Genomic DNA, 11,905 nt, shown 5'->3' with positions numbered 1-11,905 from the left:
TGAGTACTGTTGTTATTACTGTAAGTAGAACCCTACTTTTTCTTCTGCAGAAGTATATGGGTTTAGAATTTGTCTCATCACACGCTTTGGGGAACTGGACAGATATAGCATCCAAATTCCATCGGACCAAAGTCCTTGGCTGACCTGGAACTGTGCGCACGCAGCCACTGAGGGTGTCGTGACGTTTAGTATTGTAGTAACGCGCCATGGCAACAGCCGAGTCCATGGCAACGACAATGGATGGGCGGGTGGAAAGTGCCTGGGGATGTAATGAAAGTGGAGCGGGAGCTGAGAAGCAGCGTGCCAGTCGGAATGGGATGCGGCACTTCCAGAGCGGTTTCCACACAACCGGAGACCGGAACTGAGGACAGTCTAGAAAGAAAGCGCAAGGTAACTCGGCCTCGGACAGAGAGCGGGTAGCTCCATTGGTATGGAGTCTGATTTGTAAGGGTAAAGCCTCACCGAGAACATGCACAAAAAGAATAGTCGTTGTCCCTATCTGTCTCTGTTTCTCCCGTCTCACTGCCCAAACCCACAGACAACCACTCCCTCCAACAATAATAAGGCGAGGATACAGTTCAGGGGGTCTATAGCGTATGCCTTTTGAAAACGATACAGTCATTACAAGTAGTTTCACCAACTGGCCTTAACGTAATGTATTTTATAAAAGTTTACTGTTTCATCTATAGCCATTCTAAGAAAGTATACACGTTTGTATAACATATAAATGTATGTATCTAAATATGTTATGTTTCTTTGAATTCTTTTAGATAGCATATTAATGCTTCTGTACTGTATATCTATTAATATGTCTATATACGTGATTATGTTTGTATAACTGTATATATGCTTGCCTTATATGTTATGTCTAATATTTAGATATGTAATTTCTTATGAAGGTTGTGTGACTGCAAGGACGTACATACAGTACATGTATAAACTACATATACCTCAAACCCAGCTTTGGTGAAAAAAGGTCTCCAGAGGCAAATTGTGTGCAAGTCATGTGGTGACATATTTTCATATTTATGTCAACATGTTGCATACTTGAAAACATTGGAGACATAAAGGTGTATGACAGTAGAAGGAACCAAATTGTAAATGAAAATAAACCGCCAACTTGCTCGTTGAATTAAAAAGATGAACAAGTGCATATTTTGCTCAAACGTTCCACTGATCCCATCATGAGCAGGCAAAACTGTTATTCTGCTCACTGCTTATTTACCTGGAACATAGAAAGTCAAACATGGAACAGTACAGCAACATGCAGTTTAGACCATCATGTCTGGTTGACCATGATGCCGTTCTAAACTAATCCCATCCGCCTACACATGATCTGTAACTCTCTATTCTCTGCCTGTTGATGTGTCTGTCAAAATGCTGCTTAAATGTTGCTATGCATATGCTTCTACCACCTCCACCGACAGCGCATTCTGGGCACCTACCACCATCTGCATAAAAAAACTTGCCTCACATTTCTCCTTTAAACTTTCCCCCTCTCACCTTAACCCTATATTTGACATTTCCACCATGGGAAAAAGACTCTGACTATCCAGCCTATCTGTGCCTCTTATAATTTTATATACTTCTTTCAGGTTACCCCTCATCTCTGTTGCTTTAATGAAAACAATCCAAGTTTGTCCAACCTCTCCAATCCAGGCAACATCCTGGTAAGCCTGGAGACAATAAGGACTTTGCATCCTCTCCAAAGCTTCCACATCCTTCCTATAGTGTGGCAACTGCACACAACATTCCAAATGTGGTCTAAATAAAGTCTTATGCAGCTACATCATGACATGTCAACTGTTATATTCAATGCTGCCAACTTATCCACTCGTGTTGTCAGTTTCAGGGAGCTATGGATATGTACCCCAAGATCACTCTGTATATCAATGCTCCCAAGGGATCTGCCATTTACTGTGTAGTTTCCTGTTGCATTTGACCTCCCAAAATACATCATTTCACACTTGGCCAGATTAAATTCCACCTGCCATTTCTCTGCCTAACTTTTTGATTGATCTATACAACTGCCACCGTCTCAAAGGCAACAATGGATATGCAATAAATGCTGACCAGCCAGTGCTGCCCACACCCGACAAATGAGTAGAAGAAAAATCCTGCTGTGCCCTTTGACAATCTTCCTCCCTAATCAAAATTCCACTAATTTTCATGTCATCTGCAAACTTACCAATTGGATACCTACATTTTATTCAAATCACTTATATAGATTACAAACAACAGAGGTCATCATTATGGAACACCTCTGTTCATGGGTCTCCAATTAGAATAACACCCTTCCACAACTACCCTCTGTCCTTTATGATCATGCCCGTTTTGTATTCAATTTACCAACTCATCGTGGATCCTATATGGCTTAGTCTTTGGGATTTAATGCATGACAATGCATTCCACAGTGCTTGTCCCTTGAGGCAAGATGACCATGTTCATCATCTGGGTATTTAGTGGATGCTAAAAATTTAGGATGCCACTGATAATCGCGTTTTGGATGAGTTGCTGGCTTAGGACTTCCTCTTGTGTTTTCTCTCTACATCTGAAATGCATGAACCTTTGAAGGAGGCGGCAATTATTTTGTTCCTGGATTTGAGCTCAATATCAAAACTCCTAAGTATAGCTTTCAGAATGTTGTAATAGAGCTTGCTTTGACTTAAGCACTCCATTGAAGATTCACTTTGGTAAGAATCTATCAAGTATTCTGACTACTTGACCAATCCAACTCAGTTCTGACTGTTTCAGTATGATGTGGCTGTTTATCACATCTGCTCAGGTCGGTACCTTGCTGTCTGGTACTTAGTCCTGCCATCTGATCTTCAGAAGTAAAGCGAAGCCTCAGTTGAAAGCTATAGTTTCTTGGCATGGTAGTGGCACACAGCCCAGATCTCTTGTGTGTGGAGCAAAGTGGGAAGGACTATTTCTCTGAGATATTAAATTTGATAGGCAGACTTACTCTACCTTGTTCCCAGAGTAATGTTCAAAATCTGCAAAACATTGCACTTACATTGGCAATTCTTGAATATGTCTTGTTATTGATGTAGTCAAATTGAGAAAGCGTGCAGAAGCAGGTACAGTTCTTCAGTTTTCTAGGTACTGATTGTAAATCTGTAGTGTAAACTTTTTTCCACAGTGCAGCATCAAAAAAAAATCCTCTTGCAGGAAAAATTGCAGTGCCGTTTTAATGGTTCTTTAAAAGATTAATGCACTTACATTTCAATAGCAAAATGACCTGCTACCAAAGGAGTACAGCATTTTTCCTGGCCAATGTAACTCACAGCAGAGGTCTTGTGTCACAGTGGATGGCGACCCTACCTCTAAGCCTGAAGTTCCAGGCTAGAGTCCCACTTGTAATGGACCAGACAAGACCCCCTCAAAGTATATTATGTAGATAGCCTAGACCCTAACTTTTGTAATTTTTTTAAAAGGCAAGTGTAAGGCACTGTGTTCCAAATATGATTCGATTGGTTGACCACTAAGCTTGAATCAAAACATACTTTATTCTTACAACACAGTTAAAATACAAAATAAAGAAGATTTGGCATTACTTTACTCTATTGAAATACTTAACAAGACAATGTATTATTTAACCACTAATTATCAGCTGCTCCAATATACGCAACGTCCCATAAGCACACCCTCTGGCAAAGGCAGTTCAACAAAACAGTTAGGATTCTCATGTAAGATAACAAAGTGTGGAGCTGGATGAACACAGCAGGCCAAGCAGCATCTCAGGAGCACAAAAGCTGATGTTTCGGGCCTAGACCCGCTCCTGAGATGCTGCTTGGCCTGCTGTGTTCATCCAGTTCCACACTTTGTTATCTTGGATTCTCCAGCATCTGCAGTTCCCATTATCACTGATAGGATTCTCATGTGCTGCCTTTCTCCAGCACAGAGGAAAAAACAATCTGCCATTATTGATTTTTAAGGGGAAGTCTCACTGTCTAAGATTTCACCGTAGCAGCGGAGAACTCGAACTTTTAACTCCAGCAGTCAGCAGAATAAACCTGTTCAACTAACTGAAAGCAAAACTAAAATCCTTCTTGGTTCTGTGTGAGCCCTGACCCCGCTCAATCACAATTCTTTTGATGTGTTAAAAAACACCCAGGGAGAACTCTAAAGGTGTTTAGCAACTGCCTGGCTGAAGGAGATATTTTGTTACCACTGTGACAACACCCCTCTGCACTAGAAAAAGCACAGAACAGATCTCTTAAAGGCAACGTATCATCACACTCTCCAGAATTTGATTATAAACCTGGAAATCTTTCCAAAATGGATGCTGGCATGCAATAAGAGGTGGACAGTTTCTTGGTCACTTTTGCTGTAGAAGGCAATGGCAAACCTTTACAGTACTTTTCCAAGAATAATCATGGATATTTAATCAAAATGGACATCAATGCCCCAATAGAGCATGATCTGCAGGAGAGATAGAAAGAAAGTATGTAACTCATACCAAAATACATTACTTGCTATTGCTATTTAAAATGAAAATCGTACATATTTATTTTCCATTTTTATGAAGTTGCAGTTTTGAATCTAACAGATCCATCTTACTTTACAGGTGCAACAAAGGGTTTACAATCATTTCTGTGATTTAGACATACATAATGTTTCCATATCACTTTAATTACCATTTCTTTCACCATCTATGGAACATTTTAAAACATTTGGACATGGTACATGTATCAATCTTTAACTGTGTTAGTGCATTACATAGCTTCATAAACCTCTGATTTTAGATCATTTTAAATGATGATTCCTCATTCTATGCTCTTTTGCGAGTGGAAGCAGCTTGTATTTTATGCACTCCATTCCACTCTATTATAATTGCAAACATGTCTATCAAATTGCTTATTTATCTTTTTGTTCTCATGACTGGTTAGGGAGAGTCAACATGGTTTTGTGTGTGGAAAGTTGTGTCTCATGAACCTGACTGAGTTTATTTGTAGAAGTGACAAAGAAGACTGATGAACACACTGCGGTAGACATTGTCTACGTGGACTTCAGCAAAGCCTTCAACAAGGTTCCACACAGTAGACTGATTAGCAAGATTAGATCATGTAGAATCCATGGGGAGCTAAACAATTGCATACAAAATTGACGTGAAGGTAGGAGACAGATGGTAGTGGTGAAGGGTTGTTTTTTGGACTGGAGGTCTGTCAGCATTAGCATGCTGCAAGGATCAGTGCTGGGTCCAATGTTTTTCATCATTTATATAAATGATTTGGGTGTAAACACAGTATTGAACTCTGGAGGTATGATGTAGCCATCAGTAAAGAAGGTTATCTCAGAGCGCAATGGGAACTTGATCAGATGGGCCAATGGGCATTGGCCCATTGGAAGTGGCAGATAGAGTGTAATTTAAATAACTGTGAGGTGCTGCATTTTAGAAAGGCAAATCAGGGCTTATACACTTAAGGGTAAGGTCCTGGGAGTGTTGCTGAACAAAGGGAATTAGGCGTGCAGGTTCATAATACTTTGGAAGTGCAGTTGCAGGTAGAAAGGGTGGTTAAGAAGGCATTTGTTTATGATTGCCTTCATTGATCAGTGAATTGAGCATAAAAGTTGGGATGTCATGTTGTGACTGGACAGGACATTGTTAGGCCACTTTTAGAATATTGCATTCAATTCTGGTCTCCTTGCTATAGGAAAGATGTTGTTAAACTTGAAAGGGTTCAGGAAAGGTTTACAAGGATATTCCTGAGTTTGGAGGGTTGGAGCTACAGTAAGAGGCTTAATAGAATGGACTTTTTACTCCCAGAGCATTGGAGGCTAGGGGAGACCTTATAGAGATTTATAAAATCATGAGAGGCATCGATAGGGTGAATACCAAGGTCTTTTTTCCAGGGTAGGAGAGTCCAGAACTAGAAGGCTTAGGTTTAAGGTGAGATGGGAAAAATTTAGAAGGAACCTAAGGGGCAACATTTTCATGCACAGAGTGGTGCATGTGTGGAATGAGCTGCCAGAGGAAGTGGTGGAGGGAGGTATGATTACAACATTTAAAAGGCATCTTGATGGATAAATGAAGGAAGAAGAAGGAGGGGCTGAGAGTGATATGGGTCAAACACTGGCAAATGGACTGAATCAGGACTGAAGGCTCTGTTTCCATGCTGTATAACTCTATGACTCAATGTTTGATTGTCTCATCAGTTTTGTAGTGCAGCATTCAGTATTGTCCCTCTCATCATAAGTTTCCATTGTTGTCTCTGCTGGCCTCCCATATAGGAACAGAAACATCTTCATCATTGAGATGGTTGATTTTACTCTGCTGTCTTCATTTTTGATGTCTTGTTCAGTCTTAGTCTGTTAGAACTCAGAATCCGTCACCATCTTCCAGATTTCCACAAAACAGCTGATTATACTCCTGATTCTTATTGATGGCCTTGACAATCTGATCGATAACTGCTGTTGATAATTGTTCTTAGGTTCCTAATCTCACCCCCATAACCAATCCATTGGCCATGATGTTGAAAGGTAAGATTGTTATCATGATGCTGTTGAGACCAGTGGTGTTTGGTAGTGTGCTGACATTAGCAAAGCAGCATGGCTTCTTAGACTTTTTTACTACATGCATCAGAAGCTTTCTGGTGCCATCCATGTTGGCATGGACAATGGGAGTGACACATTGATTGCTTCACTTTCAATATTGCATGTTTCATTCATAAACATCGAAGAGTGATCTGATAAAAGATGATAAAACAGTCCAGTTTCATCCATGGCATATATTCATCCAGGGTATAGATAGGAACATTTTGCTGCCAATCATCTGTCACTGTAGGTGCTGCACCCACACAATTTACTTGCAGAAGACAGTACAGTGTGTTGTCTTGAATTGGGACAGCCAACCATTGCTGCAAGTGAATTTCTAGCAATACAACCTATTTTCTAGGGCAACTCCTTTTCTTGCAGGATTGCAGCAAAGATGGGAATGTTCTCTACTTGTGCGATCGTGAACCGAAGCTTCTTTGATATCGTGAAAGACAACTATCCTCCTCCTATTCCTTGTTGGAGAGAATGCAAGCCTGTCAGAATCTTCCAAGATTTCTGCCTTATGCTTCAGAGAGATTGGTAAATTCAATGGTGAAATCTACACCTTGGCGTTTTCCAGCTTTTGCTTCACACTGCAACTTGCCATTTACTTCTTCAACATCACCTGGTCTGTAATTAGCAATACTTTTAACTTTCTCACATGTTAAACCTTACTTGGAGGATTTCACAGAGATATCTTCATGTCATCTGGTTGCTTGACTGTAATTTTGTGCTATATTATGACCTAATTCTTTTCTGATTATTGGACATAGGTGTATGACAAACTTTTGCAAGCTCGTCTTTTGCGGGAGGAAGTGGTGTGGTGGTAATGTCAGTAGACTGATAATCACCCCAAACTAGTGCTCTGTTGTTGCTAATGCTAATCTAATGACAACCATGTAACCATTGTCGGTTGTCATGAAATCCTGTTGTGTTCATTAATATTATTTAGGTAAGGAAATCTGACCTGGCCTGGCCCATAGCACTGTTATTAACTGCCCTCTAAAATGGCCTTAAGTGTCTATCAGGTTAAGGACAACTAAAAGTGGGCATCAAATGCCAGATTTGCCTTTATACCTATATTTCATATAAGAATAAGAGAAAAAATGTGCTAATCTGGAATTATGAGTCTGGAACTTCAGTATATCATGGGCATCCTTATATTGGACTTCCTATGTTGCTGGCAGGAATGGCTGACAACATCAACGCAGCTAGAGCTTTGATTTAAGATAATAAAATGTGAGGCTGGATGAACACAGCAGGCCCAGCAGCATCTCAGGAGCACAAAAGCTGACGTTTCAGGCCTAGACCCTTCATCAGAGAGGGGGATGGGGTGAGGGTTCTGGAATAAATAGGGAGAGAGGGGGAGGCAGACCGAAGATGGAGAGAAAAAAAGATAAGTGGAGAGGAGAGTGTAGGTGGGGAGGTAGGGAGGGGATAGGTCAGTCCAGGGAAGACAGAGAGGTCAAGGAGGTGGGATGAGGTTAGTAGGTAGGAAATGGAGGTGCGACTTGGGGTGGGAGGAAGGGATGGGTGAGAGGAAGAACAGGTTAGGGAGGCAGAGACAGGCTGGGATGGTTTTGGGATGCACTGGGGGGAGGGGAAGAGCTGAGCTGGTTGTGTGGTGCAGTGGGGGGAGGGGACGAACTTGGCTGGTTTTGGGATGCGGTGGGGAAGGGGAGATTTTGAAGCTGGTGAAGTCCACATTGATACCATTGGGCTGCATGGTTCCCAAGCAGAATATGAGTTGCTGTTCCTACAACCTTCGGGTGGCGTCATTGTGGCACTGCAGGAGGCCCATGATGGACATGTCATCTAAAGAATGGGAGGGGAGTGGAAATGGTTTGTTTTTTTGCATCCAGATATTCTAGCCACCTGTAGGCGGTCTTCTTTGGTGAAGGCTTCTAGGCTGGCATCTACTGACCCAGCGTTGCTGTGCTGTCCCAGCTGCATATTCAGGGTATACCATCATTTCTAAATTGGATTTCCCCGAGCCAAGGAGTCGTTAACTGAACTGTGACGAACTTTGTCTTAATTTTACATTTTTTTAATCATTATCATTTATGACATCTGTAGGTGATGTAGGTGCCTTGGTGGGGCGACTAATAAAACTGTTCAATGTATTTTTCATGTATATTTCTGTTCTGTTCTTTCTATTCTATACAGATAATTTTACCCCACACCCATTTTAATATCTTGTGGCTTGTTCTAATTTTGGTGATTTCCCTTTTGACCATTAGATGGCTTGGTTTCATTTTTAGCATTGACCTAAAATTAGAAAATAGCTTTAATGAGGAATGAAGATGCAGCAAGCTGCAAAATTATGACTTAATTCGTTGAGCAATTTGAATTATTTAGTGGCTTCAGTTTGCCAAACGATGAAGCTAGCGGTTAATTGGATAGGCAAGAGGGACAATCAATTTTAGTTGCATTTCTTTCACTCCAAAACCCCAGTTAACCAATCTAGCATTGATTCCTCCAATAGAAGAAAAATTATTCTGTTCACCTCTGACTTTATATTTGCTTTGATATCCATGGAGTAAGAAACTCTGGGAATAGGCTGCAGAATGGAAATGATGCTTAGAACTGCCTGCCTGTTTCAATAGTCCTGGACAGAAGATGGGCCAAGAGCCTAACATAGACATAATGGGCCAAATGTCTTCCTTCTGATTTGTGCCATTCTGTTATTCATTGAACAGGATTTTTGCACTTGGATGAAGGCCAACATGGGTGCCAAAATTAGAAGCACCGCTGCTGTTTGGGTTTTTAATTTGAAAAATGATATAGGAGGAAACTTAAGCTGGGGGCAGCTTCTCTCTCTCACACCTGAACTGCAAGCTGCAACTTCTTCCAAGTTGCATGGCCTCCTACTTGCCCTTCAGCCTCAAGAACCCATACTCTGTTCTTAATTAGATGGCAGGCCTGTTCTCTGGGTGCAAATTGACCAATTTAGGGAAAATCACTCCTGAGTGATTGTTTTCTGTAATAATGCAGGGTTGTGAACCCATTTGACTCAGTGTCAGGGACCTGGAAACATAGAAACCATGAGCAGGAACAGGCCATTTGACTCTTAGTGCCTGCTCGCCCATTACATAAGATCATTGCTGAACCTCTATCTTGGTGCCATATTCCCATTTTATTCCAAAACCCCTAGACGCCTTTAATATCTAAAAATGTTATTGGCTCTTTCTTGGATATATCTTAGCTTTCACACCTTCCTATGGTAGACAATTCGAAAATGTTTCCTCACATGACTCTTAAATGGCCTACCCTATATCCTCTGGTTCAAGACTCCTCCACCAGGGGAAATATCCTCCCTGCATATACAGTCCTGTTAATTTTTTTTTACATTTCAATCAGATTCCCACTCATCCTTCTACATGAATATATACCCAGTCAAACAAATGTCTCCTCACAAGACAGTCCTGTCATCCCGAGTCTCAAGATGGTGAACTCATAGTGAAGTTATGCTGCACTCAGTTTGGTAAATATATCCTTTCTTAGGTAGGGAGACCAAATTCCATGCAATACCACAGGTGTAGTTTCAGCAAGGCCCTGTATAACTGCAGTAAGACATATTCTGAACTCAAATCCTCGTAGAATATACCATTGCCTTCCAAATTGCTTCCTGCACCCGCATGTCTACTTTCATTAATTGGTGTATGAGGACATGCAGATCTCTTTATACATCCACACTTCCCAATATATCACTAATCAAATAATACTGTGCTTTTCTGTTTTTCACACCAAAGTGTATAACTTTGCATCTAACCATGTTGTACTGCAACTGCATCTGTTTGCCCACTCACTCAACATGTCTTAGTTACCTTGAACCCTCCTCCTTTCAAATCACTGACCTGTCCAGTATTGTATCATCAGTAAACTTGAAGACATTGGGTCACGCCCTAAAATCCAAAACCTTGCCCTATGATTTGAAGCTTAAAAATCCAATGGCATTATTGAAAACTCTCCAAGAGTCCAAGCCAAAATTCCTCTCTCAATCAGAAACACTTTAATAACTTCATTTCTGTCTCTGTGATCTTCCTTTAAGTAGTGTGGCTTAGCTGTTGTACCTTCTCACCAAAATCTGCTGGCAATTCAAAAGAAAATCGTTAATTGTAAAGCACTTTGGCCTGTCCTTCTGAGGATATGATAAATCCAAATTATTTATTGTTTTCTCCTAAGGAAATGGTAAATTAGTTGTTGTGTGGTAAGGAGATAGTATTTTTCAAACTGTAGTAAAACTTAAGAAGGCAGTGGTGGTAAGCCTTTTCCTTGAACTACACAGGGTGGTTAACATTTGTAAGTTAACAGGTAGAAACTTTCAGGGTAGTGACCAAATTATAATAAAAGAACAATGATGTGTGTCAAATATCAGAATGGTGTATTAGTTGTTGAGGAACATGGGGAGGAGTAATGGTGTTTTTACAACACTGCTGGTCTTGTCTTTCTCAGTGGTAAAGGCCAAAGGGGAAGGAAGGACCAATTCCTTATTTTGATGAGTTGCTGCATTTGGAGGATAATAATACTGTAGTCACATATTATTCTGACCCTTGTAGGGATCGGAAAACTAAAATGAACTCTAAAATGAAGAAATTAGCAGTCAAGATTCTACTTTCTCCCACTTTTATTTTAACATGAGCCAGAGTGAACATAAATTAAAAAGCAAATCATAATGTATATTATTATGAACTATAAATTACACAAAGACTAGCAGATACAACAGACTATCTAATAGATGTGATTTATTTTTATTTATTATTGTCACATGTACCTAGGTACAGTGAAATGTTTTGTTTTGCCTGCAGTACAGGCAGATTGTACCAGGCAAAGTGCAGAGGGTAATAGAACAGAGTGAAGAATGCAATGCTATACCTGCAGAGAAAGTGCACAGACAGCAAGATCAATACTAAACTTAAAATTTAAGAGGTCCATTCCGAAGTCAAATAACAGCAGGGATAAAGCTGTTCTTGAATCTATTCGTATGTGTATTCAAACTTTTAGATATCTTCTGCTTGACCAGAGAGGGTGGAGGAGAGTATAACCAGGTTGGGAGGGGTCTTTGATTATGATTGTTGCTTTCCCAAGACAGCGAGAGGTATAGTTGGAGTCAGTGGATGGAGGGCTGGTTTGCGTGAGAACTGGACTGTGTTCATGACTTTGTGGTTTCTTGCAGTCTTGGGAAGAACAGTTGCCAAGCCGTGCTGTGATGCATCCAGATAGAATGCTTTCTATGGTATATCTGGTATATATTTGATCAGAGTCCCTGTGGACATGCTGAATTTCCTTAGCCTTCTGAGTAAGTAGAGATGTTATTGTGCTTTCTTCACCATTGTGTCGATATGAATTAGAATTAGAATGCAGTCCA

General features: G+C 40.6%; 1 protein-coding gene across 2 annotated transcripts in view; it reads left to right on the top strand.

The window, feature by feature from the left end:
• The first annotated feature begins 254 nt into the window (after positions 1 to 254).
• Positions 255 to 11,905, top strand: part of stmnd1 (stathmin domain containing 1) — a 30,627-nt gene continuing 18,976 nt past the window's right edge. The window contains exons 1-3 of one of the 2 annotated variants that reach the window (XM_048521727.1): positions 362 to 390; positions 6,435 to 6,483; positions 6,919 to 7,077. In XM_048521727.1, the coding sequence (XP_048377684.1) occupies positions 7,024 to 7,077 (54 nt within the window). In that variant the 5' untranslated portion in view covers positions 362 to 390; positions 6,435 to 6,483; positions 6,919 to 7,023. Of the gene's footprint in view, positions 391 to 6,434; positions 6,484 to 6,918; positions 7,078 to 11,905 lie in introns of both variants that reach the window. The other variant, XM_048521719.1, reaches the window with a different exon arrangement.

Source organism: Stegostoma tigrinum, chromosome 2 (genome assembly GCF_030684315.1).
Source record: "Stegostoma tigrinum isolate sSteTig4 chromosome 2, sSteTig4.hap1, whole genome shotgun sequence".
NCBI classification, from domain to species: Eukaryota; Metazoa; Chordata; class Chondrichthyes; order Orectolobiformes; family Stegostomatidae; genus Stegostoma; species Stegostoma tigrinum.
The sequence above is the reverse complement of the archived record's forward strand: the minus strand, read 5'-3'. Positions and strand labels throughout refer to the sequence as shown.